Genomic DNA, 26,904 nt, shown 5'->3' with positions numbered 1-26,904 from the left:
GCTCTCCAGACGTCTCTAAACTTGTCTCATTCCCCCTCTCTTAGGGGCTGCTTTCCTTTTCTGCTATAACCTGTCCCGTGGCATCTGTCCCTCCGTGGCCTTCCTTCCTTCCCCCACCCATCTGCGGCCACACCACGAACCCATGTGTCCTGCACCCTTGTCCTGAGCTTCTCTGTTCAGCATCCCCACCTCCCATGCCAACCCGCGGGATGAGCTGCTCCCAGCCCAAGGCTCCCGGCTCTGCCCCAGGCTCCCAGTACTCACGGGGTCCACTGCTTATCAGAAATGTAGCAAAACATGAGCCGCCGCACATGGTAGGGCAGCCAGCAGACCACGAAGGCGATGACCACGGCCCCTGAGACACAGAGAGACATGGGTCCTATTCTGCGCACAGAAGACTGAACACGGTTAAAACGTCACCCGCAGCTAACACAGACTCTGCCACCTCTCTCAAAATGCTGACGGTGGGGGTGCCTGGGTGGCTCAGTGGGTTAAAGCCTCTGCTTTCGGCTCAGGTCATGATCCCAGGGTCCTGGGATCGAGCCCCGCATCGGGCTCTCTGCTCCTTGGAGAGCCTGCTTCCTCCTGTCTCTCTGCCTGCCTCTCTGCCTACTTGTCATCTCTGTCTATCAAATAAATAAATAAAATCTTTAAAAAAAATGCTGACAGTGTTTCCTGCTGAAAAGAAAAACCTGTCTTAAGATCCACGGGGAGACTTGAGGGACCCCCTGAGACAACTCGAGGGAGAAGAGTGAAGCTGGAGACTCTCATGTCTCGGTTTCAAAACCCACCACCAAGCGGCAGTGGTTGGAACAGTGGGACATCGGCCTGAAGACAGACACAGAGACCACGGGACAGAGAGTCCAGAAATAACCCTCACTAATATGGGCAGACGATTTCCTACAAGGCTGCCCAGACCACTGTGCCAGAAACAATACTGGGGAAATGGGACAGCCATGTGCAGAAGAAGGAAACTGGACCCCTACCTCACACCATATACAGAATTAGCTCAAAATGGATCAAAGATCTAAGTGTAGCAAAGAGTACAAAATTCTTGGAGCAAAATGATGGGCACCAATTTGACAACACTGAGTCCAGCAGTGAGTGCTTAGGACCAAAGGACACAGGCAACAGAGTGCAAAGTTAATGCACAGAACAGGAAAGAACACTCCATCACACATCTGATCGGGGATTAACATCCAGGACACACAGAGCATGAAAAGGCAACAGCAAAAATGAAACAACCCAATTATGTGTTTAAAAATGGGCAAGGGGCACCAGGGTGGCTCGGTGGGTTAAAGCCTCTGCCTTCGGCTCAGGTCATGATCTCAGGGTCCTGGGATCGAGTCCTGCGTTGGACTCTCCACTCAGCGGGGAGCCTGCTGCCCCCTCTCTCTCTGCCTACTTGTGATCTCTGTCAAGTAAATAAAATCTTTTTAAAAAAATAAATAAAAATGGGCAAAGGACTTGAACAGACATTTTCCCAAAGACACACAAGTGGTTACTCAGCACATGGGAACGTGCTCGTCACTCACCCTGCGACGAATCCAAACCCGAACCACAATGAGGTGCCATCTCACACCCACCATGGCTCTATAAAACAAACCAACTCCCACAGCCTGAGAAAATGGTGATTTTTGGTGTGGATGTGGAGAAATGAGAGCCTTTCTGCAGGGTTGGTGGTAATGCAAAATGCAATGTCCACTTTGGATGTCCGGCGGGTATCCAAAATACCCACTTTGGGAAACAGTATGGCAGTTCTTCAAAAATTAAAAATAGAATTACTCTATGAGCCAACAATTCTGCCCTTGGGTATAATCCCCAAGGCATTGAAAGCAGGGACTCAACCCAATGTTTGTTCGCCCGTGGCCCTGTTCACGACGGCCAAAAGGCGGAAGCAAACCAGGTGTCCACGCACCCGGCGGGTAAACGCAGCGTGTCTGGACCCTGGAGTATGCGCAGCCTTAAAAAGAAAGGACGTTCTGCCACCTGCCACGACTTGGGCAAACGGAAGGACATCGTGCTCAGAGACATAAACCAGGCATAAAAAGATGATCCCACTTACCTCGGCCCCTCGAGTGGCCGAATTCATAGAGACAGAGAGGAGGGGGTGGTTGTCAGGCTTTGGGGAAGAGTGACCGGGGAGTTAGTGCTTTACGGGGACAGAGTTTCCGTTTGGTAAGATGACAATGTTCTGGAGACCGATGGCATGAACGTATGTAATGCCACTGAACGGACACTTACAGACGGTCCAGACCGCAAATCGCGTGCTAGGTGCATTCCACCACAGTGAAAAAGAAAGCAATAAAAAAGCCACTTGGGAGAACCTGGGGCTGGCTGGGCTGTCCTGGTGCCAAGAGAAGCTCGTCCTGGACATGGTGTATCCTCATCTTGGGACATGGGGGGAACCCGCAGCAGGTGCTTGGTTTGGGGGCCCGGGCCCCTTGGCGGCTGCCCTGACCCATCTGGCCCAGGAGACCTGGCCTGGGGGAGACCCCATGATGGGAGGGCCACCTGTTGGTGGCAGGAGACGGGTCAGAGGCACTGGAATGTTCCAGGAAGCCTGTCCCTGACACAGCGGAAGCGAAGGCGGTGTTGCTGACCCCTGGACACAGCCTGTTGGTCACTGGCCACAAGGTTACTGTGGGCTGAGGAATGCTCTTATACTATTACCATGACTAATGCCAAAATGACAAGACTTTGGAAATATTAGCCCAAATTAATTATGTAAATGAATTTTATCTATTTCTTCTTTAAACAATGTGGTTACTAGAGCATTTACAATTGTGTGTGGGGTCTGGGTCATATTCCCAGACTGAATGGTGCAGCTCTGGGACTCTTCCAAGAAACAGTGGCTGCTGCGGGGCAGGTGGCCGTCTGCTGGGGTCAGGATGACAGCAGTTGGGAGGGCTGCTGGGAAGCACGAGGCAGGTGGTCGGGGTCGGGGTGGGGGCTGGGTTGGGTGGGGCTGCTTCAGCAGTGGGGACTGGGGGGCGGGGTGTTTTGAGCAAGAGCCCTCCTCAAGGATGCCGCCTTTGGGCACGAGCCAGGCCCAGGGACCCCCACAGGGAGCACCACGACCCGCAAGAGCGCAAGCTCGACCCTGCGCTCTCCTGTGAAGGGGGCTGGCTTGGGGCCTTTTTAAGGGCTGGTCTTCAGGCTTCCTTATTAGAGTGTGGGCCGCCGTCCGGGGGGTTGCACTTCACGTCTCTCCAGCCGGCATCGGGCTCTCGGCACACACGGTAACCCACACCTCTGCGCCCCATGGCTGTGAGAGCAAGCGGCCTGACCTGAGTTTGTGCTCGGGAGCCTTGGGAATCGGTGAATGGGTGAGTGATAGGATGGACGGACGGTTAATGGGTGATGGGTCAATGGATGGACGTACAGAAGAAGGGAGAGATGGATGGACAGACGGACAAATGGACGGAGGGATGGCTGGGTGGACAGATCCGCTGGTGGGTGGGCAGATGGTGGACCGAGATGGCTGGGTGGTGGCGGGCAGATGAGTGGGTGCAGTCAGGCTCTAAGTCTACTGGGGCTGCTCCGTTGCCGGGGTCTCAAACTCGGCCCTGTTTGGGGGCATGAGGCTTGCTGCTCTGCTGGCCCCCAGCTGCCACCCATCCCTAAGGGCCCAGAGGTTACATACGTAAGACCCGGACGCCGTGCTGCAGGGCTTGGATCCTGCCAGGCTCGATGGACATGCTGAAGGAGCTGTGCTGGTCCCCCACCGTGCACACCTGGCCCTGCTCAGCGGCCTGGCGGACCATGACGGTCAGCTTGTTGGCGATGATGGTGTTCAGGATGGAGATGACCACCATGGGGAACACAAAGGACATGAAGGTATTGATCTGCACAGAGGCAGGGAAGGACAGCGGTCAGGCTGGTGTGGAGGGGACACCACCCGCCCTCTGCCCCACCAGGCTGGGACCTGGAGTATGGAAGGTGCTTGGTCTTCCGGGGGAGACTGGCTTCCCACCCACCCCGGGCTCAGAAGGGTTCCCAGACCGTCTGCCACGTCGGCAAACCCCTCAGCACAGGGCTCAGCCTACCGACAGTGCGGGGCACAAACTCTGGTGTGTCCTCGCTGTGGTGAAGGGCTGGGCTCGATGTTCCCAGGTCAGGACACAACGCGTCATGGTTGCAGTCCCCGAGCCCCGGGCTGTCCTCCAGGATGGCCAAGCCCAGCAGCCCTCCCGTATACGGACAGCCCATGTTTGGACAAACAGGCGAGACCCTTCTCCTGCCCCACCCACGGCCCCTCAGCTCCTCGAAAAGAGTTTCTCACGAGCACCTCTAACTTCCACATCATTTGTATCCGGGGAAGCTGAGGCCCGGACAGTCCGAGGGGCTGGGCTACACTTGACCAGGCCCTTCCAGGACACCAGGCTAAGACCAATCCCTGCAGCCCCTCTGAGGGGTGGCTGTGGTGTGTGACGGGGAACAGGTATCCCCTGGGGCTGGTCCTAAAACTGGCATCACCTCCCAGGGCAGGTTTTGTGGCCCCTTGCTCCGAGCAGGGGCTGGGTGACCTCGCCTGCCAGGGGAGTCACAGGGGCGCGTCCCAGGCCCTGCCAAGCTGCTCTGTGGGCTCCCTTTGAACTTCACCTTCACAGAGGCTTTTGGCTGCCCTTGGAGAGGCCGCCTGCACTGGCTCCGGCCTGGCAGCTCTGACTCCCTGGGAAGTTCCAGGGGTCTGCACGGGGCCTCCCCGGGCTCCAGGCGGCCCCTCTTGCCACCCCTAACCGGGTTTGCCTGCAGCCCGAGGACCCTCAATCGTTTGACGGAGACGGTCTCCCCTGGGTGAGGACGGCCGCACCTCTGTCCTGCTCACACACGCAGAGCCCAGCCAGACCCAGCGGCCGCCCTGGCTGCGGGCAGCTTTCCTCTGGGCCCTCCTGGCGGTCGGGCGTCTGTCCAGAACAGGGCAGACTCCCATGCCTGCTCCGTTGAGCAGACGCCAGCTGAGACCTCCAGCTCAGACCTGCAGAGGGCCTGCCCACCCTCACGGTGCTCCAGGCCCCACCCGGGAGGCCACGAGACCTCCCAGGAGGCAGTGGCCTGAGGGTCAGCTCCAGTTCCACTGGAACAAGGCCCTGCTGAACGGGAGGACACACAGGCCAGAGAAAGGCCCCCGCGTTCCTGACAGCTCCCACGCCGGCACCCTTCTCTCCTGTGTCTGCCGAGCCGGGGGGCAGCTCCCCGGTGGGGCCCCTTCCCAGTGGGGAGGTGACAGGGGCAGAGAGGCCACTCCAGGAAGGTTTCTGGGTCTGCTCCTGGGCTGGAAGCCGGGCCGGGGTGCAGCAGGACGTCGGCTCTGGGCCCAGGAGACAGACTAATTCCCTGTGACTCACCTCGGCCCGGCACAATTTAAACAGAACGAATGTATCCAACACAGATTTTAAATGTCAAAACATTGAGATACCAAACCCCGCTGAGCACAGGCGGTAAACACGGCCACCTCCAAGGGCCAGTGGGGGTGTAAGCAATGGGCAGGGCCCAGCTCGGGGGCCTCTGGGGTCTGTTCGGAGGCCCCCATGGATTCCCCATTGGAAGAGGTCCAGGCCCTTGCTGCTGAAGGCCGGGCCGAGGAGCGGCCTGACCCGCAGGCCTGCCCTGATCGCGGGCTCAGGCCAGCGCCGGCTGCTAGAGGGCAGGGGTCTTTCCCCGAGTCCCCCACCCCTCCAGCCTGGAGACCGAGACTGCAACTGGCTGTGGAAGCCCTGGGGGGACACATGACCTTGGGGCTTGCCTTCTCTTGCCAAAGCTTGCAGCGTGGTTGGGGGCTCCTTCCTGCCTCCTGGTTCTGGGAACGGGGAGCAGCCCACCCTCTCACCATGAGCCAACAGGACCACGTCTGGTGAGCCTCGTGGACAATCTCTGGGGATGCTGTCCTGTCAGCACAGGAGGGCAGGAGGGCTCGGGTGCGGGAAGCCGGGGCCTCCCCAGGCAGGGGACGAAAGATGGGTGCCGGGCCTGGCCCACGCATTTGTCCCAATAACACAGAAGGCCTGGGGACAGACTGGCTGATTCTAAGATTCAAATAGAGACATAATGTAATAGCGGCCAGGAAAGTCCTGGAAAGGAACAGCGATGGGTCAGTACTGTCAACTTACCACCCACTTATCAACCACCCCACCCATGAAACAGAGAATTTGCGAGAACAATTTGGCACAGATGAACGGACAAAGAGATGGGCGGCGCAGCAGAGGCCAGAAATGGCTCCCGACGAGGCCAAGTGCGGCATCTAAGCAGGCGGGAGCGGGTGGGTGACGGCCAGAAAGCCTCTGTCCCCTTCCCGGGACCTCCCCGCTGCTTCCCTGAAACCGCCCACCCCTCTACGCGGTGGCTCACCCTCCAGCAGGCCTTTAATTCAGGAAGGAGCCACGACCTCTTTGTCCTGCTGAGCCCGCGGCGGAGAGGGAAGATGCCTTTGTCAGGTTTGGTACCATTTTCCCAGCCCGTAAGGAGCCCGGCCCGGAAGAACCCAGCCCGAGGGGGAGGAGGACACCCAGGGCATTGCTCGAGCTCCGGGATCCAGCCGCTGGCCGCCGCTGCCAGACTTCTAGTTCTTCCTCAGGTAAAGGCTTCTTTATTCCCCTTAGGACCATCCGAATGGGGTCTCGAAGCTTGTCCCGTAGCTCAGAGATCCCACACCAAAAATCCGGATGGAGTGAAGATGAAAATGTGGAAATCAAAGCCAGGCGACCGCCAGGAGAATCGCGGAAAGCCTACTCTCATCACAGACATTCCGCTGTGGGAATTTGGGAAATAGTCATCCCGGCGCTGCTGTAAATTTTGCTGTAAAAAATCAATGATGGAAAAAAACATTCTCTCGGCCCCAGGAGAAATTCCTGTCCCACCGCACCTGCAGGTGTGCCCGTCCCCCTGGCCCCTCCCCGTCTCCCTCTGTGGCTTTGAGGTGGACCCGGAGCCTCCAGAGACCCCTAGGCCGGAGCCTGTCCTCCATCCCCCATGGCCCTGACTGACCGCTTGGCCAGCTCCGACTGATTGGGGGAGGACAGCTCTTCTGAGCGCCAGGCCAGGACTGTGGAGGCCTCCTGCCTCCCTCCTTCCCTGCCCGGCCTCTGGGCTCCGAAGCCCAGGCCTGAGCTGGAAACTCCTGAGGCGGGCTGGCCTCGGGGAAGCAAGGGCGCCTGGTTGGGGTGTGGACCTTGGTCTCAGACAGACCTGGCTGTGCACTGGCCGGTGAGCTGTGGCTTTGGGCAGTTCCCGAATGGCCCCCGAGACCCGGCTTTCTCATTTCTAAAGGGGATAGTATGCGCACTCGGCTCAGTGCTGTGAGCGCAGTCCGTACTCAGGGGTGCCCGGGCTGTTACTGGGAGAGCCGAGGAAGCAGGTGGGGGGCGCTCAGTGTGGGACTGCGCCAGCACGCCCGAGACATTGGCACGGCCGGCCCTGTCTGCGGACTCGGGGCTGGTCTCTGGCTCCAGCACTGGTCATCGGGTGAGGGGACGGAGTGGAACCGGGAAGCAATAAAGAGGAAATCTGCCTTTAGGGACAGAAGGTCTGCCGGAAGGGAGGGCTGACCCCCAGTACTGCGGGACGCACGCAGCAGGCGGGGGTGCAGGGAGCCGAGCCCAGCCCCGGGGCCCTCCGTCTGCGAGCGGCTTTGCCAATGAGGCTCCCCTCCTTCTGCCTTCAAACCACCTACGCCCACTGCTCACTTCCTCTGCAGAACCATCTTTTGTGTAGTACAGTGGCCTGTTTCTCTCTACTTCAACCCGTGTATTTAAATAAAGAGCTGGGCCCTGGGCTCACACTGCTTCCAGGCTCAACAACCAGCCTGTAGTGAGGGGAAAGGGATGAATCCCGGTGGTTCAGCTTCTTGTCCAAACTCCCCAACGGAGACAGTGCTGGGACCTCCTCAGCTGGCTTGGCAGGTGAGCGGCTGCCGCCAGGCCCAGGCTCAGAGGGGTGGCCTCCAGCCTGCAGTCGGTCCCCAGGTGGAACAGAACCCCTCCTCAGACCCAGCAATCGCGTCACACGAGCAAACACGCACCAGGCTCCTTCTTCTGGCGCTGCTGAGAGCAGGGACAGTGATGGGAGTCATTCCAGAGTCCTGGCGTGTCACCACCCCTCAGAGCAGCAAAAACCCAGCAAGAGCACCAGAGCCCACCCTTCGGCCATCCAGTGAGCCACGGTGCATCCACACCAGGAGCTGCCCTGTTGGCGTCAGGGATGAGTCCGACCGGGCGTGGGGCCGGGACACTAGTTGAGCGAAGAAAGCAAGCCCAGAGCAGCTAGTGCGAAGTAAGGAGACTGTTCCCAGGGGGAACCCCAATGGAGGCCCTACAGGTTGACCTGGGGGGAGGGCTGGGAGGCGCCTGTCGTGCCCTCCTGAACTGAAGGCACAGGAGTCAGTGGGACACGTGGTTTGCTTCTCCTACGTGTGCATCCGTGACAGGGGCCTGGGGTCCTTGCCCGCATGGTCACATGGAAATCCCGCATGCTCCCACCCCAGGACTGGGAAGGGTCAGAGGCACAAGGGACCGGAGCTCAGTGGGTTTGTCCTCACTTCAGGGGTGGACCAAAGACAAGAAAAGGGTCCTTCAAGGTGACACAGCCCAGAATCTTCCATTCCTCATCCAACAAGCCCCTTGACGCTGCAGACACTGCTGGGACCCACCACCCAACATGGACACACATCTGGGAAACAAGACAGACTAGTGTTGAGTTGCACACTGCACTGTGGGTCAGCGCTGGCCCCAGGCTTGGGCTTCTGGGGAGGAGCTGTGGACATGTCTGAGCCCACAGGTGGAAGAGGATGGGGTGTGTGACCTGGAGAGGCCACATGAGTCACGTTTAGTGTCTGCAGGGCCACCCAGGGAGGAGGACTCCACAGGTCAGGAGTCTGCTTCCGGCCACAGAGCTCACCGACCACCATCCTTCCCACACTGCCAGCTCTAGTAAGCAGATGTAACCAGGACACCGTGAGGGCCTCCAACTTCCCCTTCCAGGTGACACACAGCCGTCAGCTAAGCATGGACGGAGAGCTTGTCGCGAGCCGGACAGCAAGCTCAGTGCCCCGCACGTCCTTCATCGAATACGCACACTGGATGGACGAGCTGGACTCTGTCGGTGTTCTCACTTTACAGAAGCTGCGGCCCAGACCCAGCTACGCGCCCCGACCCTGTCCGACCCACAGTTGCCGCACTCACCTCCCGCCTCGCAGGCAGGGAGTGCATGGAAGGAACGTGCGTCCCCTGGGTTTGGGCAATGGCCGGACTAGCAGGCGGCCACTCTGTCTTTATCCGTGAAACTTTGCTGGACACGAGCCCTGCCCTCAACTGCCCAGGGAGGACACTGTTTTGGGGTGAGTATGGATTTCTGAGAACAATTTCCAGTCCAAAACTCATGACTCCTTGCTGATCTCTCCGGGCCGAACCTCTGTCCATTTCTCTCTCCTTTCCTTGCTCTCCCCTTTGCTCCACCGTGGTCCCCGTGGTCCCCTAGGGCTTGGATCTTCTGGGAGAGGAGGGACCAGACTTCCTGGGGACTCCCAGGGAGGGAATGATTCAGCCCAGGAAGCTGGGGCTTCAGCACCATGGACAGCGACACCAAAGCCGGCGACTGCTCTGGGGACAGGGGTGGGCTAACCAGAGGTCATGGTCTGCGGTGGGTGGACCTGGGCTGGGCTGGGGTGGGGAGGACTCGGGGAGACCCCAAGCCAGCTAGGAGCAGGCACCCTCAGGAATACTCCACCCTGTCTCTTTTCCTGATGAGGGGCAGGGGCGCCCCTGTAACCTGTGTGACCTGTGTGGGAGGTCTTCCCCCAACCCTGCCTGCCCCTCCTGCAGCCGCAGCCCTGCAGTCTGGGAGTGAATCTGGAGGACCCCCCCCTGGCCCCCCGCACCGAGCCGCATCCTGTCTGCCCCCGGCTGTGCTGCCGCGCTGGCTCCAGCTGGGCTGCCGGGAGACCCTCAATCAGATTAGGGAAACTGCTTCCCAATAGGCCTGTCCCTTCCTCCAGGAGGAGCAGGATGGCCCCTCCCCGGGAGTACACAGGAGGGGCACTCGAGGCCTGGCCCTGGCTCAGAGTTGGGGGCTCGTTAGCCTCCACAGAAGCTGGGGTGGCGAGCTGCCTCTCGGTCGAGCCGGCGCCTCTCGAAACCACACGGAAGCCATCTGTGCAGTGCGGCAAGCTGTCAGGGCTGTGGGCTGAAGGCCTGTTTGCCATGTTTTCAAATATCTGTTGGTTGAAAAGCCCAAGAGAATGTTCAAATCATCTGCTAAGTAGCAGCACGCAGGTTGACAAGGACGGCGGAGTAGTGAGCAGCGAGCGGGTGCGTGGCTGGCCAACCCTGCGGCGTGGTCCCGCTTCTGTGCCTGCGAGGGGGACAGGAGGGTGCCTTGGTGGCCACCGACACACAGAGACCATGGAGCACGTGAGGCGTGCCCGGTTCTCGCCCCTCCCCGCCCCTCCCACCGTGATGGCGACGGTGTTCTTGTGGTGACCAAGTCTGTCTTGTGGGGTGGCTCCCAGTTCGTAAGAAGTCAAACAGTTGCTGATTTGATCAGGTTTGCTAAGCCTTTAGTATGCATTTTTCTAATGTGCAGGGAATTAATTAGACTCCAAGGGATTACACGTCATGCCAAGTCTGCAGATCGTCCTGGGGATTTTGCATGTGCCTTTGACAGAACCCTGGGGCATCGAAGCTCTGCTCCATGCCAGGAAAACGTGGGACCTGGTCCCCCTCAAGACCCAGGTGGGGTGGGGGGCCAGGCGCGGATGCTGGCGCGAGTGGGTGTCAAGGCAGTTAAGCAGGTCCCTCATCTGTGTCTGGGGGGTTCTGTGAGACGGGGAGCTCCTGTGCTGTGGGGCGGGGAGTCCGAGCCAGAGCAGGAGCAGGCGTCCACGGCACCTCAACAGCGGGGTCAGGAGAGCTGTGCACAGCCAGGGCTTGGCGGGGGACCATCCTCCACATCCGCCCTATTCTCTGTGCTCCCGGCGTCGCCAGCAGATGGACCTGCACCCCATGACCTCCAGTGTTTTCTCGCCATGTAATTGTGTGGGCAGTTCAGCAAATATCCTGTTCCTTCCCAATTTCAAATTACTGTCCCCCGGCAGAGTTGGTCACTGCTCCCATGGACATCTGGTCTGTACCCAGCTCCTTTCAATAGAATTAACGCTCTGTCCCTGATTTAGGTGAATCTGATTATGGTGGACCCGGAGTGGGGTGGCCAGTGCGAGGGAGGAGGGCCGGAAGGGGCCACCCACACCCCAAGCCCAACTAGGGCTGCACATGACTCCGGGGCCCGGCGGGGACCCTGTTCTCTGGCTTCCCTCCCAGCGGCGATGCTTCACTCTCTCCCTGCCAGGTGGCCACTGGGGCCTCCACCCAGGGCAGCTGTGACCTCAGAGACGGTGGCGGGGTCCCCTGCCACGGCTCCCCCCAGCCCCACTCAGCGAGGGTTGTAGTCCTCAGCTAGGCAGGAGCGCCCGCCGCCCGGTTACCCCAGAGCAGGGTACCCGATGACCATTCCTCCTTCCACCCCCGAGAGAACACGACCATGTGACCAACGGGGCCTCACTCTGCTTCCCTCCTTTCGTGGACTCTGAAACAGTAAAGAGGCCTGACGGACCCGAGACACGCCGCCCTCCGTGCGAGAGCCGGCCGCTGCGGTGACAGGGGCCCAGCTCTCTGATTCTAGGTACCAAAGAGCAAAGCAGCCAGGATTTGGGCCCAACGGCCTGAGCTCATCTATTCTCAGGCTGGGCCTGCTTCTTGCCGGTAAAGCAGGGGGTGGGCTGGTCCATCTTGAAGACCCTGGTCCTCAGGAACGGGGACGGTCCAAGCTGGAAATGAATTGAGGACCAGGACAAATGTGGTCTGTGGCCTCCAGCTCCCGTGGTCAGAAGGGTGGTTTGCTGGAAGGACCCCACCGCCCTGGGCCATGGACCTCTGCCGTGGGTGGTGCTCCGAGCCCGAGGGCCAGAGGGGCTGATGGGCTCCAGGGAGGCCTTGCTCCCGAGAGCAGAGACAGGCAGTGGGAGGGTTTGCCGAGATTTCCCGGTATTGCGCTCGGGGAACCGGCAGCCCTTTCTCTTGTAGGAGCACAGCGGCCACCGAAGTGGTGTGAGGGGACCAGGCTGTGAGCGGGGCCTCCCTGGGACTCAGGCCATCAGATGGACACAGGCCCAGGACAGCAGCTCCTTCCCAGCTCGGGAGCCCCAGCCTGGGGCAGCCCCACGTCCTGCCCTGGCGTCTCCGCTTGCGATGTCTCAGCACCCAGGGCTGCACCCTCCCTTGTGTCCACCTATGTCCCCCGGTTTAGCAGCCCACCCTCCGTCCTCTGCACCAGGTGCCCAGGTCCTCCTTATCTGACCTTGACGAGCGTTCACGGAGCATCTGCTGTGTGCAAGGCAGTGTGCGCAGACTGAGGTGGGTGCAGAGGACGGGGAAGGTGCACGACTCGGCGGCGAGCATGAGGCCGTCCGGTGGAGACAAGGGGCCGTTCTCTGGAGGAGGAATCTTCATGCAGAGCCCCGAGAGATGAGGGGCACGGACGGGGGGGAGGAGGTGGGCCTCAGGCCCACGGGGGCTGGGTGGGGGTCGCATTACGAAAGGCTGTCGCAGAAGCAAGAGGAGGGGGTGAAAAACCGGGTAGAGCCGGGGAGCAAGGAGGGACCCGGGCCCAGAGAGCGGTGCCCACGGGCACGGTGCAGCAGACAGTTGGGAGAAACTGGGGGGCTGAGGCAGGACCCAGGGACAGGCGGGTGGGGGGACAGTGGCAGGCAGGAGGCAGTCAGCGTGAGCCCAGGAGGGACCCCAGGGAGACTCTTGGCTTCTCGGGCTGCACAGTGGCTCCTCGGAGGCGCGTCTCCTCCCGCTTTAGTAACCCCTACGCGGCGTCTCAACTGCATGTCCTCGCAGGCTAGAGGCTCCCCCACGGCGCCCTCGGCCTCCGCGACGAGGCGAGGCTCTTTCTCGTGCGACGTCTCACGCCCTGGCTTTCCCTGGTCTTCCCGGAGGCCTTCCCGCGGAGCCGTCTGCGGGCTGTCAGCGTCCGTCCCCGCAGCAACTCCCGCACGAGGCGTTGGTGAAACAGGGTTTGTCCTGCTCTGGTGGAGTCAGAGAAAGCGCAGCCTGGGGTTCTCGGAGGTGCCCTCCCGCCGAGCCCGGGCAGGCGGGAAGGTGCGGGCAGAGGTGGGCAGAGGGGGCGAACGCGCTGCCTTCGTCTGCCATGGCAACGCGCGCCGGACACCCCGACGGGCTGCGGCCGCCCCGGATCCGGGCCCGCGCCCGCTGCCGCTGCCGCAGATCTCCTGCTGTTGACGCGGGGGCTCGCTGTGGGCTCTGGGAGCCCCGTCCCCGGTGTGCAGCGTCCGGGGCATTTACCCTTCGGGGCGATCTGCTGCTGTCGATCCAGCCCTACACGGTCAGAGGAGTTTTCTCGGCTCGCTCTGTCGAGGCACCTGCTTCCTGCGCCGGCCGGGCCAGTGGGCAGACTACGCTCGAAGGTGCCAATGTGGTCACCGTGCAGTGGTCAGTCCGGGCGTCAGTGCTGGGGGTCTCAGCTTCTCGTGGCCGGTCTGCTGTTATCCCAGTGAACTCAGCCACCTGGAGACAAAGTCTTATTGACCAGAAACTGCTGGGAAAACCCACAGCTTTTCGGGGACCGAGCAGAGAAAGAACGTTCCTACAACTGGAACAACACCTTGGAGGCCACCCTCTGGGCTGTGGGACATCTGACCAACGTGTCTGACCAACGTGCACAAACCCCACGCCTGCTCTGTCCCCAGACCAGCTGCCACCAGTCCCCATATGCCCCGAAGTGGCATGCTTGCCCACCAGCACCTTTGCCATCCTCGGGACCTCCAGAGCTCCTGAGAGTTGGCCTTAATTGTCACTGGTGGCCCCAGCCTTGCGGTTGGGGCCAGGCCATGGGGCACTGTCATGGGTCCCTCCACTACCAAGACTGTCATGAACTCGCCTGCTGGTGGCCCGTGCAGGAGGGTCCTCCAAGACGGCTGATGGTGTCCCGCAGCCCAGACACACACCTTTTGCAACATGTCTGGCTGCTCCTCCCACAGAGACAGGGAGTCTGTGGCCCGCCCCCTTGCTGGCCTGGCTGGGACCTGGGACGTGCCGTGGAAATGCAGCCTTCTGAGCCAGGCTCACGTTCTCCGCTCTCGTTCCCCCAGAATGTGGCTGCCACAATGTGCGGAAACCCTGATTTGTCTCCTGGACAGCGAGGCCCAGGCAAGAGCCAGCCCCAAACTGAGACAGGAGAGGGAGGCCGTCTCAGGCTCACCCCGGCCGGTGGAGCCGCCAGATGACAGCAGACGCAGACCTGCGCCCAGCTCAGACCGGCTGAGCCAACCCGGCTGCCGCCTGGAGGAGACAGGCGGTGTCCCTGCTGGAGCCAACGGCTGTGGGCCGTCCTGCGCCGCGGCAGAAGCTGGCGGAGGCACCGTGTGCTCCCTGAGTCACGGGCCGCACCATGGAATTTTCTCTTTGGAGAGAAACACCCCTTGAGAAAGGAAAATACACACGCCGGTGCCGACGAGGCGCCCCAAGGAGGCAGGGAGAGCCCTGGGACCCGCGTGTGCCGCGGGCTGGGCCGTCCTGCCCGGAACCTGGTGTTTTGTAAAGGCGACTCATGAGGGCTGTGGTGTGTTGCCCCTGGCGGTGCCACGGAGCTGGGTGACGGGTGCGCAGGAGGACCGGGATGGTTTCTTTTCGTTTTCATTTCCCGTGAAGAGAGGCTCCTCCACGGCTCTGACTTCTTGAAGAAGCAGCAGCGCGTCCTTCAGCCTCAAAAGAAGAGAACCAGCTCTCTGTTGGGGCTCAGACTCAAGTGCAAAAACAGACGGGGGAGCCCCTGGCTGCCGGGTGGGGCGGGGGCGCCTGGTCCCGTGAGGGCTGTGCGGGGCTGGCGGCTCAGGGGCCTCCATCCCTGCAATCAGCCAACGCTGGTTCCTGCCTCAGCTGGCTTCTGGGGCGTTCGCGTGCCTATACGTGCATGAGTGTCTGGGTGTGTGTGTGTGTGTCTGTGCGCTGAGCTCCCATACAGGTTCCTGTTTTGCTTCGGCTCATGCAGAACCAGGGAAGTCACTCGAGCGCTGAAATGTCTCACGACGGTGCGGGGCTGGACGCCTCGGCCTCCCGCCTTCGTCCGTGGCCCTCAGGATTCTGAGCAGAGCCGCCGCCTCCGGAACCTCAGTCTGCCGCGGAAGCGCCATGTTTCAGAACAGACTTTCCCCGGCGAGTACGTGGGCTGTCGTGGCCATGCTGGTTTCTGCTGGCTGGGGGCGAGGCTCTGTGGTCCGGATGGCGGTCGAACACGGCGGCCAAGTCTGGCGCATAGACCGGATCCCCGACGATGAAACCGAACCCGAAACAGGGATCGCTGGGGCGCCGGTTCTCGGGCAGCGCCTCCCCTGCTTCGCACTCCCGGCCCGAGCGTCCCGTGCATGTCCCCCTTCACCCCGACGCCAGCCTTAGGGGTGCGCTCGCCTCACGCGACGGGGGGGCGATCCTGCCACAGACTGAACGGTGTGTCCCCAGCTTCACAGGCTGGGCTCATGCTCCCAGGATGAGGTGAGGCCTTGGGGGTGACTCGGTCACGGGATGGGACGGGACGGGAGCTTTCGTCACAGAGACCCCAGGAGCTGCTACGCCCCGTCCACTGCATGCAGACACGGCGAGAGGCCACCATCGCTATCGGGGAGTTGGGCTCTTGCCATTGCGTTCCTGTCGTGGACCTCAGCGTCCGGAGTTGTGAGGCGCACACGTCCGCTGTTGAGAGGTGCCTAGTCTCTGTCAGAGCGGCTAGAGCGGACGGACGGAGCAACGGATGGAGTGGACAGACAGAGCAGCTACGGCAGATGGGCGGAGCGGAGGGACAGACTGGACAGAGCAGATGGACAGAGCGGCTCTGAGTAGTTGTACGTCTGCCAACAGCTGTCCCAGCGCTGGCCTACCTGGGAAGCATGGGGCATGGGGTCACTGTCCCCCGTGCAGGACAGAGGCCGCCCGCGGAGTCCACTCAGCCTTGTGGGGAGGCTGCTTCCGGAGCCGGCCTCTCATCCCAGGGCCACTCCCGCTGCATTGTCCCTCCAGCCGTGAAGGGAGTTTTATCTCCTTCCTAATAAGGTGTTTGTCAAAAGACTAATTTGTACATTTGTTACACTTGGGAGCATTTCAAGCAACGCTGGGTCTTGGTTGCCGACTGGGGACCGAGCTGAACCTCCGTGAGCCACCGTGGAGGGCAGAGGCTCCGGCCGTCCCTGCCTGGCGCTGCCCCGGTGCGTCCACCTCTGTCACCTGCCGCCGTGAGGGCGACCTGCGTACCTGCCGGGGGCTGGCGGGTGCCGGACTGCTCAGAGCTCCAGGTGTGGACAGGCTGACCTCTCCGGCACAGACGGCGGCAGGCTTGTCCTCTCCCCTGGGCGCCCTGGCAAGCCGGCCGGTGTGGCCGGAGCACCAGGCGGGAGTGAGAGCCGGCGTTGCTCCGGCCGGCACGCAGCTGCTGTGTTGAACACGGGCGCGTCGCCGTCCCCCACTCGCAGCCGGCCGTGTGGGGGCAGAGCCTGGCCCGTTGAGCCCCTGAGGGCTTCCTGCGTGAATGAACCGAGAGATGAGGGGCTGTCCGCTCGCGTCCCTGTGACTAAGGGCCCAGCCCGAGAGGTTCACACACAGTACAGCGCTTCTCACAGCTCTGGGTGCTGGGGGCCGAGACAGGGTTCTGGCTGCAGACGGCCGCCACTTGTGCCCTCACGGGGCGGACGGGGGACGAGGCGACCCTCCGGCGTCTTGGGAAAGCGGCGCTAACCGTGCCCACAGCCTGCTCACCTGCTGGGGGTCCCCTTCTGACACGGTCCGCCCCCCAGGAGGAGGGGCAGTTAGAGCTTCAGAAGATGATTTCGAGGATGGGGGAGAGAGTCGCACAACCCCCCGGCCCCCAGCTCCCCCCAAATCAGGACGTGTGCACGGGACATTTAAAACGGCCCATGAAAGCGTTGTGCCAGGAACTGAAGCCCTCCTACAAGAACAAAGGGGCAGGAAACCCCTTCGTGAAAGGCAGTGAGCTCGTCAGGGGGACGCCGGACCACCTGCGTCTGAGGCCACGCTTTCCGGAAACGGCACAGGCCCACTCTGCAGCCCCCTGCAGCTGCTCCCGAGCGTGAGGGACCGGGGCCAAGTGTGCCACGGGTTCCATGGGGTGGGAGGCCCACAGGGCGTGGCCGGGGGCGGCACCGTCTTGTCTTCCCTGTCACGCCGTCTCAGATGAACTAAGCCCCGGGGACGGGGACGGGGTGCTGGGGATCAGCACAGACTCACGGCAGGGTGTCTGGCCCACAGCGTCCCCGTCGGAAGTCTCCTGCCTCGTCAGTGGGGACAGTCCCAGGAGCCCCCGCCAGAGGGTGGCCGTGAGGTCAAGTTAGCTCTGAAAACTAGGATGAGTGACGAAAGCCATCCGTGGGGGCAGCCACCGGGCTTTCCTGCGTCAACAGGTCCACGGCAGCTGGCCACGGTCCCGTCTGCGCAGCCAGCTCGGAACGCCCTGCGCCCGCGGAGGCCCCAGGCCGAGTGGCTCTCTGAGCGTGGTGGCCTCCCGCCCGGAGTGGCCTGCCTGCGTCCTCGGCGAGGTGACAGCGGCAGCCTCTCTCCGCTGCCGGGGATGCTGGAACAGCCCTAGGGACGGCAGAGAGGGGTGCAGGGCACCCAACCGGGCCCCCCGGGAGCCAGCGCTCGCCTCCCCTAATCAGCATTAAAGACGTCCCCCCAGAGCTGGGACTGTGACGGAGCCCCCGGCCGGCCGCCGGCGGACCACCGAGGAGGCCGCGTCCCTGTTATGACTAGTGATCAAGATTCATTTTCTCTGACAGATCTTTCCACACGCTGGTTGTGACATTTAAATTACTTGGAATTTGCGAGTCCAATGCCGGCGTGAATATTCATGATGTGTTTCTCTCCTCGCCTGGGGTGCCACGCCTCTCGGCAGAGACGTGACAAGTCCTCCCAATGTCTCCGGTGACTTCTCACCAGAGAACGTTCTGGAACCTGAAAGCCGCCAGAGGTCCCTTCCACAAGGCTGTCAGCGTGGTCCCCAGGCTGCCCCACGGTGACCCCGACAGGCTGGGAGACAGAGCCGGGAGGGGCAGGAGAGCTGGATGAGGGAACGTGGGGGTGGACAGGGGTGGACTGCTCGGGCCTCTGTTTGGCTTCCCTTCCTTCAACCACGGGAGGCTGTGAGGGGCGCTGGCACAGGCCTGGGGCTCCCCTGCCCTCAGCCATGGCCGTGCCCTGGGAACAGGACGAGCTACGGCCTCCCCAAGGACACTCCGGCCCTCCTCGTCCACTGCCTGGCACCGAGCGGGCAGCCTTGGGGAGGCTCTCCGCAGTAGCCACGGACGTGGACCAAGGGCTGGTGACCTACCCGTGAGTCTGGACAGTCGGAGGGAGCCAGGGGCCCACACCCCAACCACGTCCGACCTTCTGTCGAGGCCGCGTGACCCGGCCAGCTGAGCTGATCCACACGATGGCAGGCCCTGTCCCTTCCTGAGCACGTGGTTTCTATGCAAACAGTGGGCAGGTCCTCAAAAATTAATAATAACTGGGGGCCCTGGGGGGGGTCAGTCGTTAAGCACCCGCCTTCAGCTCAGGTCATGATCCCGGGGACCTGGGATAGGGCCCCGCATCGGGTTCCCTGCTCGGCGGGGAGCCTGCCTCTCCCTCTCCTGCTCCCCCGGCTTGTGTTCCTGCTCTTGCCGTCTCTCTCTCAAATAAATCAATAAAATCTTAAAAAAAATTAATAACAAATGAAAAGGGCGACAACGTGGCCCAGAGATTCCAGTCGGGCGGGCGCCCCGAAGCACGGGAAGCAGGGACCCAGAGGGAGGTTCGCGCGCCCTCACGGCGGCCAGCGGCAGGGAGCAGCCCGGGGGCCGTCCACAGCCTGCCAGAGCAAGGGTCCCCAACTAACGGACACCTGAACCCCAGTTTAGGGTGTACTGGGGCCCCCTCCCTGGCACGTGGGGGGGGCACCCTGCCTGGTTTGCCCGAGACACACATCCGGGTCACCCTCCCCACGGCCACAGGGGCTGAGATCCTGCTGCTGCCCCTCCCCTGGGCACGGCCCGCTGGGCTGAGCTCGGGTCCCACGCGGGGCTCGTGGACGTCCCCGCGTTCGTCAGCCGCCCGGCACCAGTGCTGGAGGGGCCGGGGGCGGCACCCTTGGGCCGAGCCCTCTCTCTGGCCCTCACAGCCTTTCCTGTTGCCTTCGCCCCCACAACCACAACCTCCCAGCCTCACACCAAGGCCGGGGGCCCGACCGGTGGGTGAGGCCTGCCCCCCACCCCTGCCTGTAGGGGAGGAAGCTGAGGGCTCGGCGGCCTCGCTGAGGCCCAGAGAGGGCGCCCGAGTCTCTCTGGCCCTCGATGGCCACTTGTCCTCATAGCCACGGGACCAGGGCAGGGAGGCTGGAGTGCGAGGCCCACGGGCTGGGACGCCGGGCTCTCTCCCTCGCCAGGCACCACCACCACCATCCCTCCTGGCTCGCCTGCCCTCCCCTCCCTGCCGGACGCACGGCCACCCATCTCCCCGCCGGTCGGTCGCCCCGAACATCGCCAGGGCTGCTGGGCACGGCTCCCAGGGGCTGGACTTGGGCAGGGCCTGCCCCCTGGGCTGTGCCTGGTTGGGGACCTGGACAGGGGTCCCCGGGGACGTGGAGGCTGAGGAGGCTCACGCCTGCCTTCCTGCAGGCCTTGCGCCGTCTGACCTGACCACTCCCCGCCCGTGACTCATGCGCAGAGGTGGACCGGAGAACAGAAGTCGTCTGCCGCAGAGAGCTCACCCGGCCCACGTGCAAGTGTGGACCCAGCTGTGGCCGGCAGTTAGAGCCACAAACGGCTTCAAGTGTGAAATGGAAACCGCCTCGCAGAGGGGACGTTGAGAAATGAGCCCTCTGCCATTTTTAGAAACCAGACCGTAAAAACCCGCAGGAGTGGCCTGTTGGGAACGGAAGCTCCACTCACTGGCGGGGGGGCCGTCTGAGGGGCCGCCCCTGAGCTGAGCTTCGGGGCTTGCGGGTCCCGTCGGCGGTCAGAGCGGCCTTGTCCAGCTCTGCCCTTGTGACCCAGCGAGGACGCAGAGCACAGGGACGGGGCACATTAGCTGTGAGGCTGACGGATGGAGGGCTTCGTGGAGGAGGCGACCCCCGGACCCAGCTGAGCAAGAGGGGAACGTGGACATCTGGAGGGAGGTGAGGACACAAATTCAAGGAGCCCTCCCTTCCGTTGGATTACAGCTGGGAGAACACGGGGCGCAGTGGTCCACCCACTTTCCCAGACTCAAAACTGCTCACCCCTTCCTCCAGGAAGTCCTCCCTGCTGTTCCAGCTCACACTGCTCCTAAGTCGATGCTCTTCCTTGTCCTCATAGGGAGCCCTGGGAGGGATGCAAAGAGCCCGACGGGCCCTGTTTGGGCTCGTAGGTGCTGGGGACTTTTGGGGATCCCAGGGCTGTGCTGGGACCATCGGATGCTGCACAGTGAGCAACACGGGGCTGGGGGCTGGGTGGTCCTGCACTGGCCACAGAGCCAGGGGCCCAGGACACAAAACATGGCTGATGGCTTTGTTCAGGAGCCAGAACCAGGTGATCTGGGACAACATCTCTCCTTGGACCCCGAGGAAGGATCCAGGACTCTTTCTTTTCTCTCTTTTTTAAAAAAGATTTTATTTATTTCTTTGGCAGAGACAGATCGCAAGTAGGCAGAGAGGCAGGCAGAGAGAGAGGAGGAAGCAGGCTCCCCGTGGCGCAGAGATCCCCATGCGGGGCTCGATCCCAGGACCCTGAGATCATGACCTGAGCCGAAGGCAGAGGCTTAACCCACTGAGCCACCCAGGCACTCCTCCAGGCCTCTTTCAAATTAGCTTGGGGCAGCGTCCTGGGCACCCATGTGGGCCTGCCCTCGGGCGGTGCCTCTCAGCTCTGCAGTGGCCCTCGGGGAGCCCCTGCAGACTGAGGCCTGGCCCTGGGCTGTGGATGCCCAGGTCTGGGGCCATCTGCTGTGAAAGCTTTCAGGGTCCACTACTTCCAGCCCGAGCCTCCCCATCCAGCCTCCCGGATCCGCGTCCTTGTGGAAATTCACGTCCAGCTGCACATGTGGGCAGCCTGTGGCCGTCTCCCCCGCCAGCCCCGGGCTCAGAGTGGCTGCCCAGCGGCCACGCGCAGCGACACACCTCAGAGCCCTCCTGCTAAGCGCCGGGGGCTGCTCAGAGTGCGACATCAGCTGCAGACCTGCCTGCTGGGAACTCGGTCTCGGGGAAGCTGTGGCTCCGGGCGGGGACGACCTTCTTTCTCTCTGGTGACAGACAAAGCTGTTGGTGCCTCACTGTGCTCCAGCACGTGGACCCCCGGTCCTGGAAACCCCAGGCCGGGGCTGGCTCAGGGACCGTAGTGGTGGCCGAGGCAGAGGTGCCTGCCTCAGTGACAAGTCCAAGGGGACTGTGCAGGTCCTCGCTGGGGGAACGGTGTGACCAGACCTCGTTTCTCAGCCAGACCAGACAGGCGCTCTGAGACTCAAGGAGCGCCTCTGGGACCCGTGAGCACAGGTGAGGCCGAGACCCTCATCCCTGCCGCATACTCCCACAAGCGCCAGAGCCCACCGTCCAGCCCATCAGCACCGCCGTCCCCTGCCTGGACTCAGGGACCGGAGGGAGGGACCAGGCCCAGCACCTGGTCTGCCGGCGAGCTCTGAGGCGCTCACGGGGTCTCGACACACCTGCAGCCTCGCAGGTGGGACATAGGAAGGGGCAAGCTGGTCTCCTGGCTGCGCTTGAGGTGGCCCCCGTATTGGCACAGAGAATGGTCCCACCTGACCCCCAGATCAGTAATCAATAATGAAGGACAGTAATGAAGAAAGCCTTTGGCGCCTGTAAAGCCCTTGGCTGGGCTCTAGCAGCCACGCTGCGTGGGACAGCCGGCTTCTCTGTGGACTGGCCGGCAGGTGCAGGGGACAGCAGCGCCCTCTCACGGGCGGGACATGGGATGCAGAGTGAGGGGTGGCCCGGGCCTGTTGCCCTCAGCGTCCCCCCGCCCAGGCTGGCACCTCTGGGATTTCCTTCAGAGAGAGCCTGTCCTTCTGGGCTCCCTCGCCCATGGTGGCTGTTTCTCCAGGGCAGGAGGAACGAAAACACGTTTAGTTTATTGCTGGTGGAAGTGAAAATCCCCGTGTGGGGCCCACACAGCCGGCCCCGTGGAGTCGCGCTGGAGGGCTGCTCCTGTCCGGTCAAGCCCTGGGTCTGGGACAGGCGAGGAGACCCCTTGGCTCTCCCGGGAACCCCTGGGGCCAGGGCAGCGTATGGGGCAGGGGCTTGGGGCTTGAGGCAGAGCCACTGGGAGCCCTCCCGTGCCTGGGGCAGGAGCTCTGGCAGGTGGCAGGGGTCCCCATGCGTCTGGCTGAAGAGAGCCAGGGGTGCTGACCCCATCCTGGCTTCCCTGCTTGTTGTCCCGTTTCCAGCTTGCCGTCGGGCCAGAGCAAGCTCCGGACCGGGTCCCAGCACCCATGTCTGCCCCCCCGGCCCGCCCAGCACAGCAAAGCCACCTCGGGTCTCCGTCTCAGAGCGAAGTCAAGACCGGCTTTGCACGCATGTCCCTTTGGCCTTCCGAGTGGCCGCACGGAGGAGCCTTCATGGGGCCCCTGACCCACACTCAGTGACTTGTGTTACGGGCTCAGAGCAGAAGGGTCGGACCCGGAACCAGGCAGGCTTCGCGGGCACCTCGTCGGAGGGTCGTGAGGTCCACTCGCGTCCCCTTCCCATTCCTCCTCTCGCGCTTATGGGCTCCTGCTCTGCACTGGGACTGAGCTCAGCAGACAGAGTGCGTGTCTGCCCCAGAAGAGAGCCCTGCCAGGCAGGCAGTCCTGGTCCCGCCCTCTGCTCTGTCCTGAACGGTGGTCTGGTGGGGCTTTTGGTGGACCCCAGAATCTGTGAGTGTAACCTTATTTGGAGAAAGGGTGTTTACAGATGCAATTAAGGACATGGAGATGAGCTCATGCTGAATTAGGGTGGCCCTAAGTCCAATGACATGTGTCCCTATAATGAAGAGAGGAGACACAGACGCAGAGGAGACACCCTTTGAAGACAGGCAGAGACTGGAACAAAGCCGGGGGCCACCAAAAACTGGAAGGGGCAGGAAGGACCCTCCTCTAGAACCACGAGGGTGTGCAGCCCTGCCCCCCCCCCCGCCCCCTGGCTTCAGGCCTCTGGCCTCCAGAGCTTTGAGCAGCAGTTAGGTCTGCTGTCCACTGTCACCGTGGCCCCAGGGCACTTGCCCTCGGCTCACGAGACCCTCACAACAGGCGGAAGCTGGAAAGGTGCTGGGGGTTAGAGCCTTTTCCCAGCATGAGTATCTGTCCCTGGTGGTTTCAACTGGACGCTTTCTGAACACCTTCCAGCTGATCTCCAGATCTGACATAAACGTAGGTATTTTAATGCATTAGACGGGCGTCTTTTAAACAAGCCGTCAGGAGAATGAATTGCAGGAAGTCGAGTGGGTGTTAACCTCGTCTAGTGCCCCGCGTTCATCCGCGAATGGGGGGCCTCCCAGGAGCCGCGCTGCTCCAGAAAAGCTCCCTGGGCCTGGGGCGCACGTCGCGACCCCAGATCACCGCTCACGTGTCTCGGCAGCCCGCTGTGGCCGGCTGGTGCGCTTCCCCAATCTTCTGGGCCTCTGAGGGTGGAAAGAATGTGCCCCAGGACCCGTGCCCCTCCCAGCCCCCAGCCTGGCAAGTGCCCTGCTCCTCCTCCAACTTCACCCAGCACCAAGGAGAGCAGGGGGCCCGCAGGTGGGCTCCGGTCCCCTGGAGGACGGATTGCCTCGGTCACATGGGCCTTGGGCCGGGGCAAAGGCTAGAGCCCAGGCATGTTGGCAGCCTGTGGGGAACAGAGGGGCCTCTGGGCCAGCCACTTTGCTTCCTGCCTCACGAGCGCATCCTGTAAACGCAGCACAGGATGGGCCCAGACCCAGCCACTCGACACCTGGCTCAAAGGTGCTCCTGTCTGTGTCAGCTTGTGCCCCCCACACCCCCGCCCTGGACCCTGGTGCTGGCGCTCAGCGGGGGCCGCCTGCTGTCGCGGGAAGATGCGCAGAGCACCTGGAGGCCACCAGACGGCGACGGTTCCCTGGAAGTCCCAGCATCCATCTGTGGCTGGACCCTGCCTCCCTCGGGCCCTCCCCCCAGTGGGGAAGATCAAGTGGTGAGGGCTCCCTGCACCAAGGACATCCCAAAAGGGGGTCTCTGAGCTGCGTGGGCAAGACTGTCCCTGGGCAAACCGCCTGCCCCCACTCAGCGCTCCTTTCCAGTCAGGGTTTCCAGCAGCAGCTGGTGCGCCCAGCCCCGGAGATCCGGGGAGCGAGGTCGGCACAGATGTGATCGCCTCTCCCTCAGCCCCAGCGGTGCACAGCGGCCCTCGGCAGCTCCCGAGTGCGCACATCCTGTCGGGCAGAGGGCCTGAAGCAGACGGACTTACAGCTGGACGCACCTTGGACTTTGGCTCTGCGCCAGCAAGTGCTGGATGTCCCGAAGCATGGGGCCCCCGGGTGACACGACCCACATGCACTCGCACTCCTGCCTGACCCTCGGGAGCTGGAGGTTTTGCAGTCCTGCCAGATAATGGGGAAATGATACTCCATGAGCAGTTACAACCTCGCCATTCCTGAGTAGGGATAAGTCCTAAACGGCTGAGGCCTCTGGAACTTCCGGAAGTTGAAATGTGTGGGGTTCTTTTTCTTTTTTAATAGAGGAAGTGTTTTTGAGTTATCAGGGCACAAAACTCACTGAAGAGTGCTCTTAACCTTTAAATCCGTCAAGGGAGAGTTACTGAACTTTACAATAAATTCGCCTTTTAATAGACAACGAACTAAAAACGTTTGAGTCCAAATAATGTCACCCCGTCTCGTAAGCTTCAGTGTGAGATTCACGCAAGCCCAGAGGCGCCCTCCACCCTCTCGTCTCTAGGAGGACTCTGCTTCTTTGCTGGGCATTCTGCTGCACCTTTGTTTGAATAGTTCCTTTGAAGCCAAATCTTCTATCATAAACTGTCTCAGATGTTTTTGGAAACAGGCAGTGTTTAAAATCCAGGGCTGACTCCCACTTGGGTTACTGGACTAACTCTCTTGTCATAAACAACGTGAAATTGTACCCAATGCTCCAGCCAGTTGTTTTCAAACACAGGATGAGCCACCATGCAAGACTGTGGTGGCCGAGAGCAGGGAAAGTCACAACATGAGCCCGCCACCCCCCATCTCCCTCCTCGGGGACATCTTCCGGATTGTAGCACGAGGAGCTGCGGTCTGGACGCGGCATGCTACTCTGGCTGAGGAGGCAGAACTGAGAAGCTGGGGCCACAGAACAGTTTGAATCTAATCTGCAGAGAAGGCACTTGAGAGGGGGCCCTCAGCACCGGGGGTCCTCAGAAACCCGTGAGGGGCTCTCCATGGCCTCCATGTTGGTGCGCTCTGTACACAGACTGAAACCCCGATTGGTTATGGCCCGTGGCTGGTGTTCTGACAGCGCTGGAGGGCAGGGGTCTCATTCACACACCTAGTGTCCCACTGACATGCCAGGAGGCCACATCCGAGGAATGAGCTCTGGGCCCTAGAGGGAGGCCTCCTCTAGATGCTCCCACCTAAACCTTGAAGCAAACCCCTGCAGGGGACACTGAGACTAGAGTTGAGTCCTCCCAAGTTAGAAGGGCTTGGGCTTTCCGGAAAGCTGTGCAGGTGAGGTGTCAACCAGGGTGTTGGGTCTGCAGCTGAACGGCCTACAAAAGTAAGTCGACACTCTTCAAAGGAACATAACAGAACACAGAGTCTCTTCAACGCACTATCTACAGCACTTAGTATAAATTTAAAAATACCAGATATGCAAAGTAACAGGGAAATGTGACCCACTGATAAGGAAAAGCAAAAAGCAATTGCTTAGAATAGCCCTCAAGGTAGCAACAGGAAGTGGGAAATATCAGGCGTGAGCAGGTCCAAGGCGAATTCTTGTTGGACTGTGATGAATTAAGGGTGCGCACTCACAGCCCCCGAGCAGCCATCAGAAGAACAAACACAGACAGGTATTCCTAAAACAGTTAGTCGAGGAAATAAAATGGAGTATTCTGGCTTCCCCTTCAGAAGACTAAGAAAAGAGTCTCTGGAAACTGGAGAGCGTGGGAGGAAATCTCAGCAAGGAGTGAGCTGGAAAGGGGATCCCCCCCAATTCCATGCATGAATTGACATGAACCCTGGGCTTATCCTTCACCTGCCAATGCGTGGAACATACCTAGAGAACCGGGGTAAAGGAAGGACCTGAAAACTGCATGTGATATAAACCACCTCCCAGAACCAGGACAAAACCTGGAGCCGTGTGCCCTGGGGAAGAGCAGGACAGCACTACAGAGGGTTTGCAAACGGCACTGGCAGTGGAGCCACCACCAGACAGGGAGGCAGATCAGGCTGCTCCACCTGGGCTCCCTGCCCAAAGAAGCCACTAAAAACACAGACATTCTCCGGAGTGTTCTAGATGACCTAAAACAACACAGCAATATCCAAAGTGTTCAGAACGTAACTGTAGATGACTTATTATGGGAAGAACCAGGAAAATGGGACCAACTCTCACGGAAAAGACCATACAGACTGCTCTCGGGGAGACTCAGATGGTGGCACTCTAGGAGAGGACTTTGGAACAGGTGCAGGCACTGTGCTCTTCAAGATAAAGGCAAATCTCTTGAAATGAATAGAAACATGCAAGCTCTCCGAAGATGAAAAGAAACGACATCAAAAGAACCAATGGAAGTTTTAGAACGAGATGATATAAGAGAGCGATATACCGGACAGAGCAAGCAGTGTCCTGACGCACACATCATCCCCAGCACAGACCGCGACTC

The 26,904-nt window shown here is 61.3% G+C and overlaps 1 protein-coding gene across 1 annotated transcript in view; it reads right to left on the bottom strand.

Annotated features, from left to right (window-relative positions):
• NTSR1 (neurotensin receptor 1) overlaps positions 1-26,904 on the bottom strand; it is a 39,351-nt gene that overhangs the window by 1,619 nt on the left and 10,828 nt on the right. Inside the window, exons 2-3 of the mRNA XM_004759995.3 lie at positions 3,647-3,848; positions 265-355 (exon numbers count right to left, since the gene is read on the bottom strand). Of these exons, the coding sequence (XP_004760052.1) occupies positions 265-355; positions 3,647-3,848 (293 nt within the window). The remainder of the gene's footprint in view (positions 1-264; positions 356-3,646; positions 3,849-26,904) is intronic.

This window comes from Mustela putorius, unplaced genomic scaffold (genome assembly GCF_011764305.1).
Source record: "Mustela putorius furo isolate JIRA1106 unplaced genomic scaffold, ASM1176430v1.1 tig00003972_pilon_pilon_pilon, whole genome shotgun sequence".
In the NCBI taxonomy this organism is placed as follows: domain Eukaryota; kingdom Metazoa; phylum Chordata; class Mammalia; order Carnivora; family Mustelidae; genus Mustela; species Mustela putorius.
Note: the sequence above shows the minus strand (reverse complement) of the source record. Positions and strands in the feature narration are given on the sequence as shown.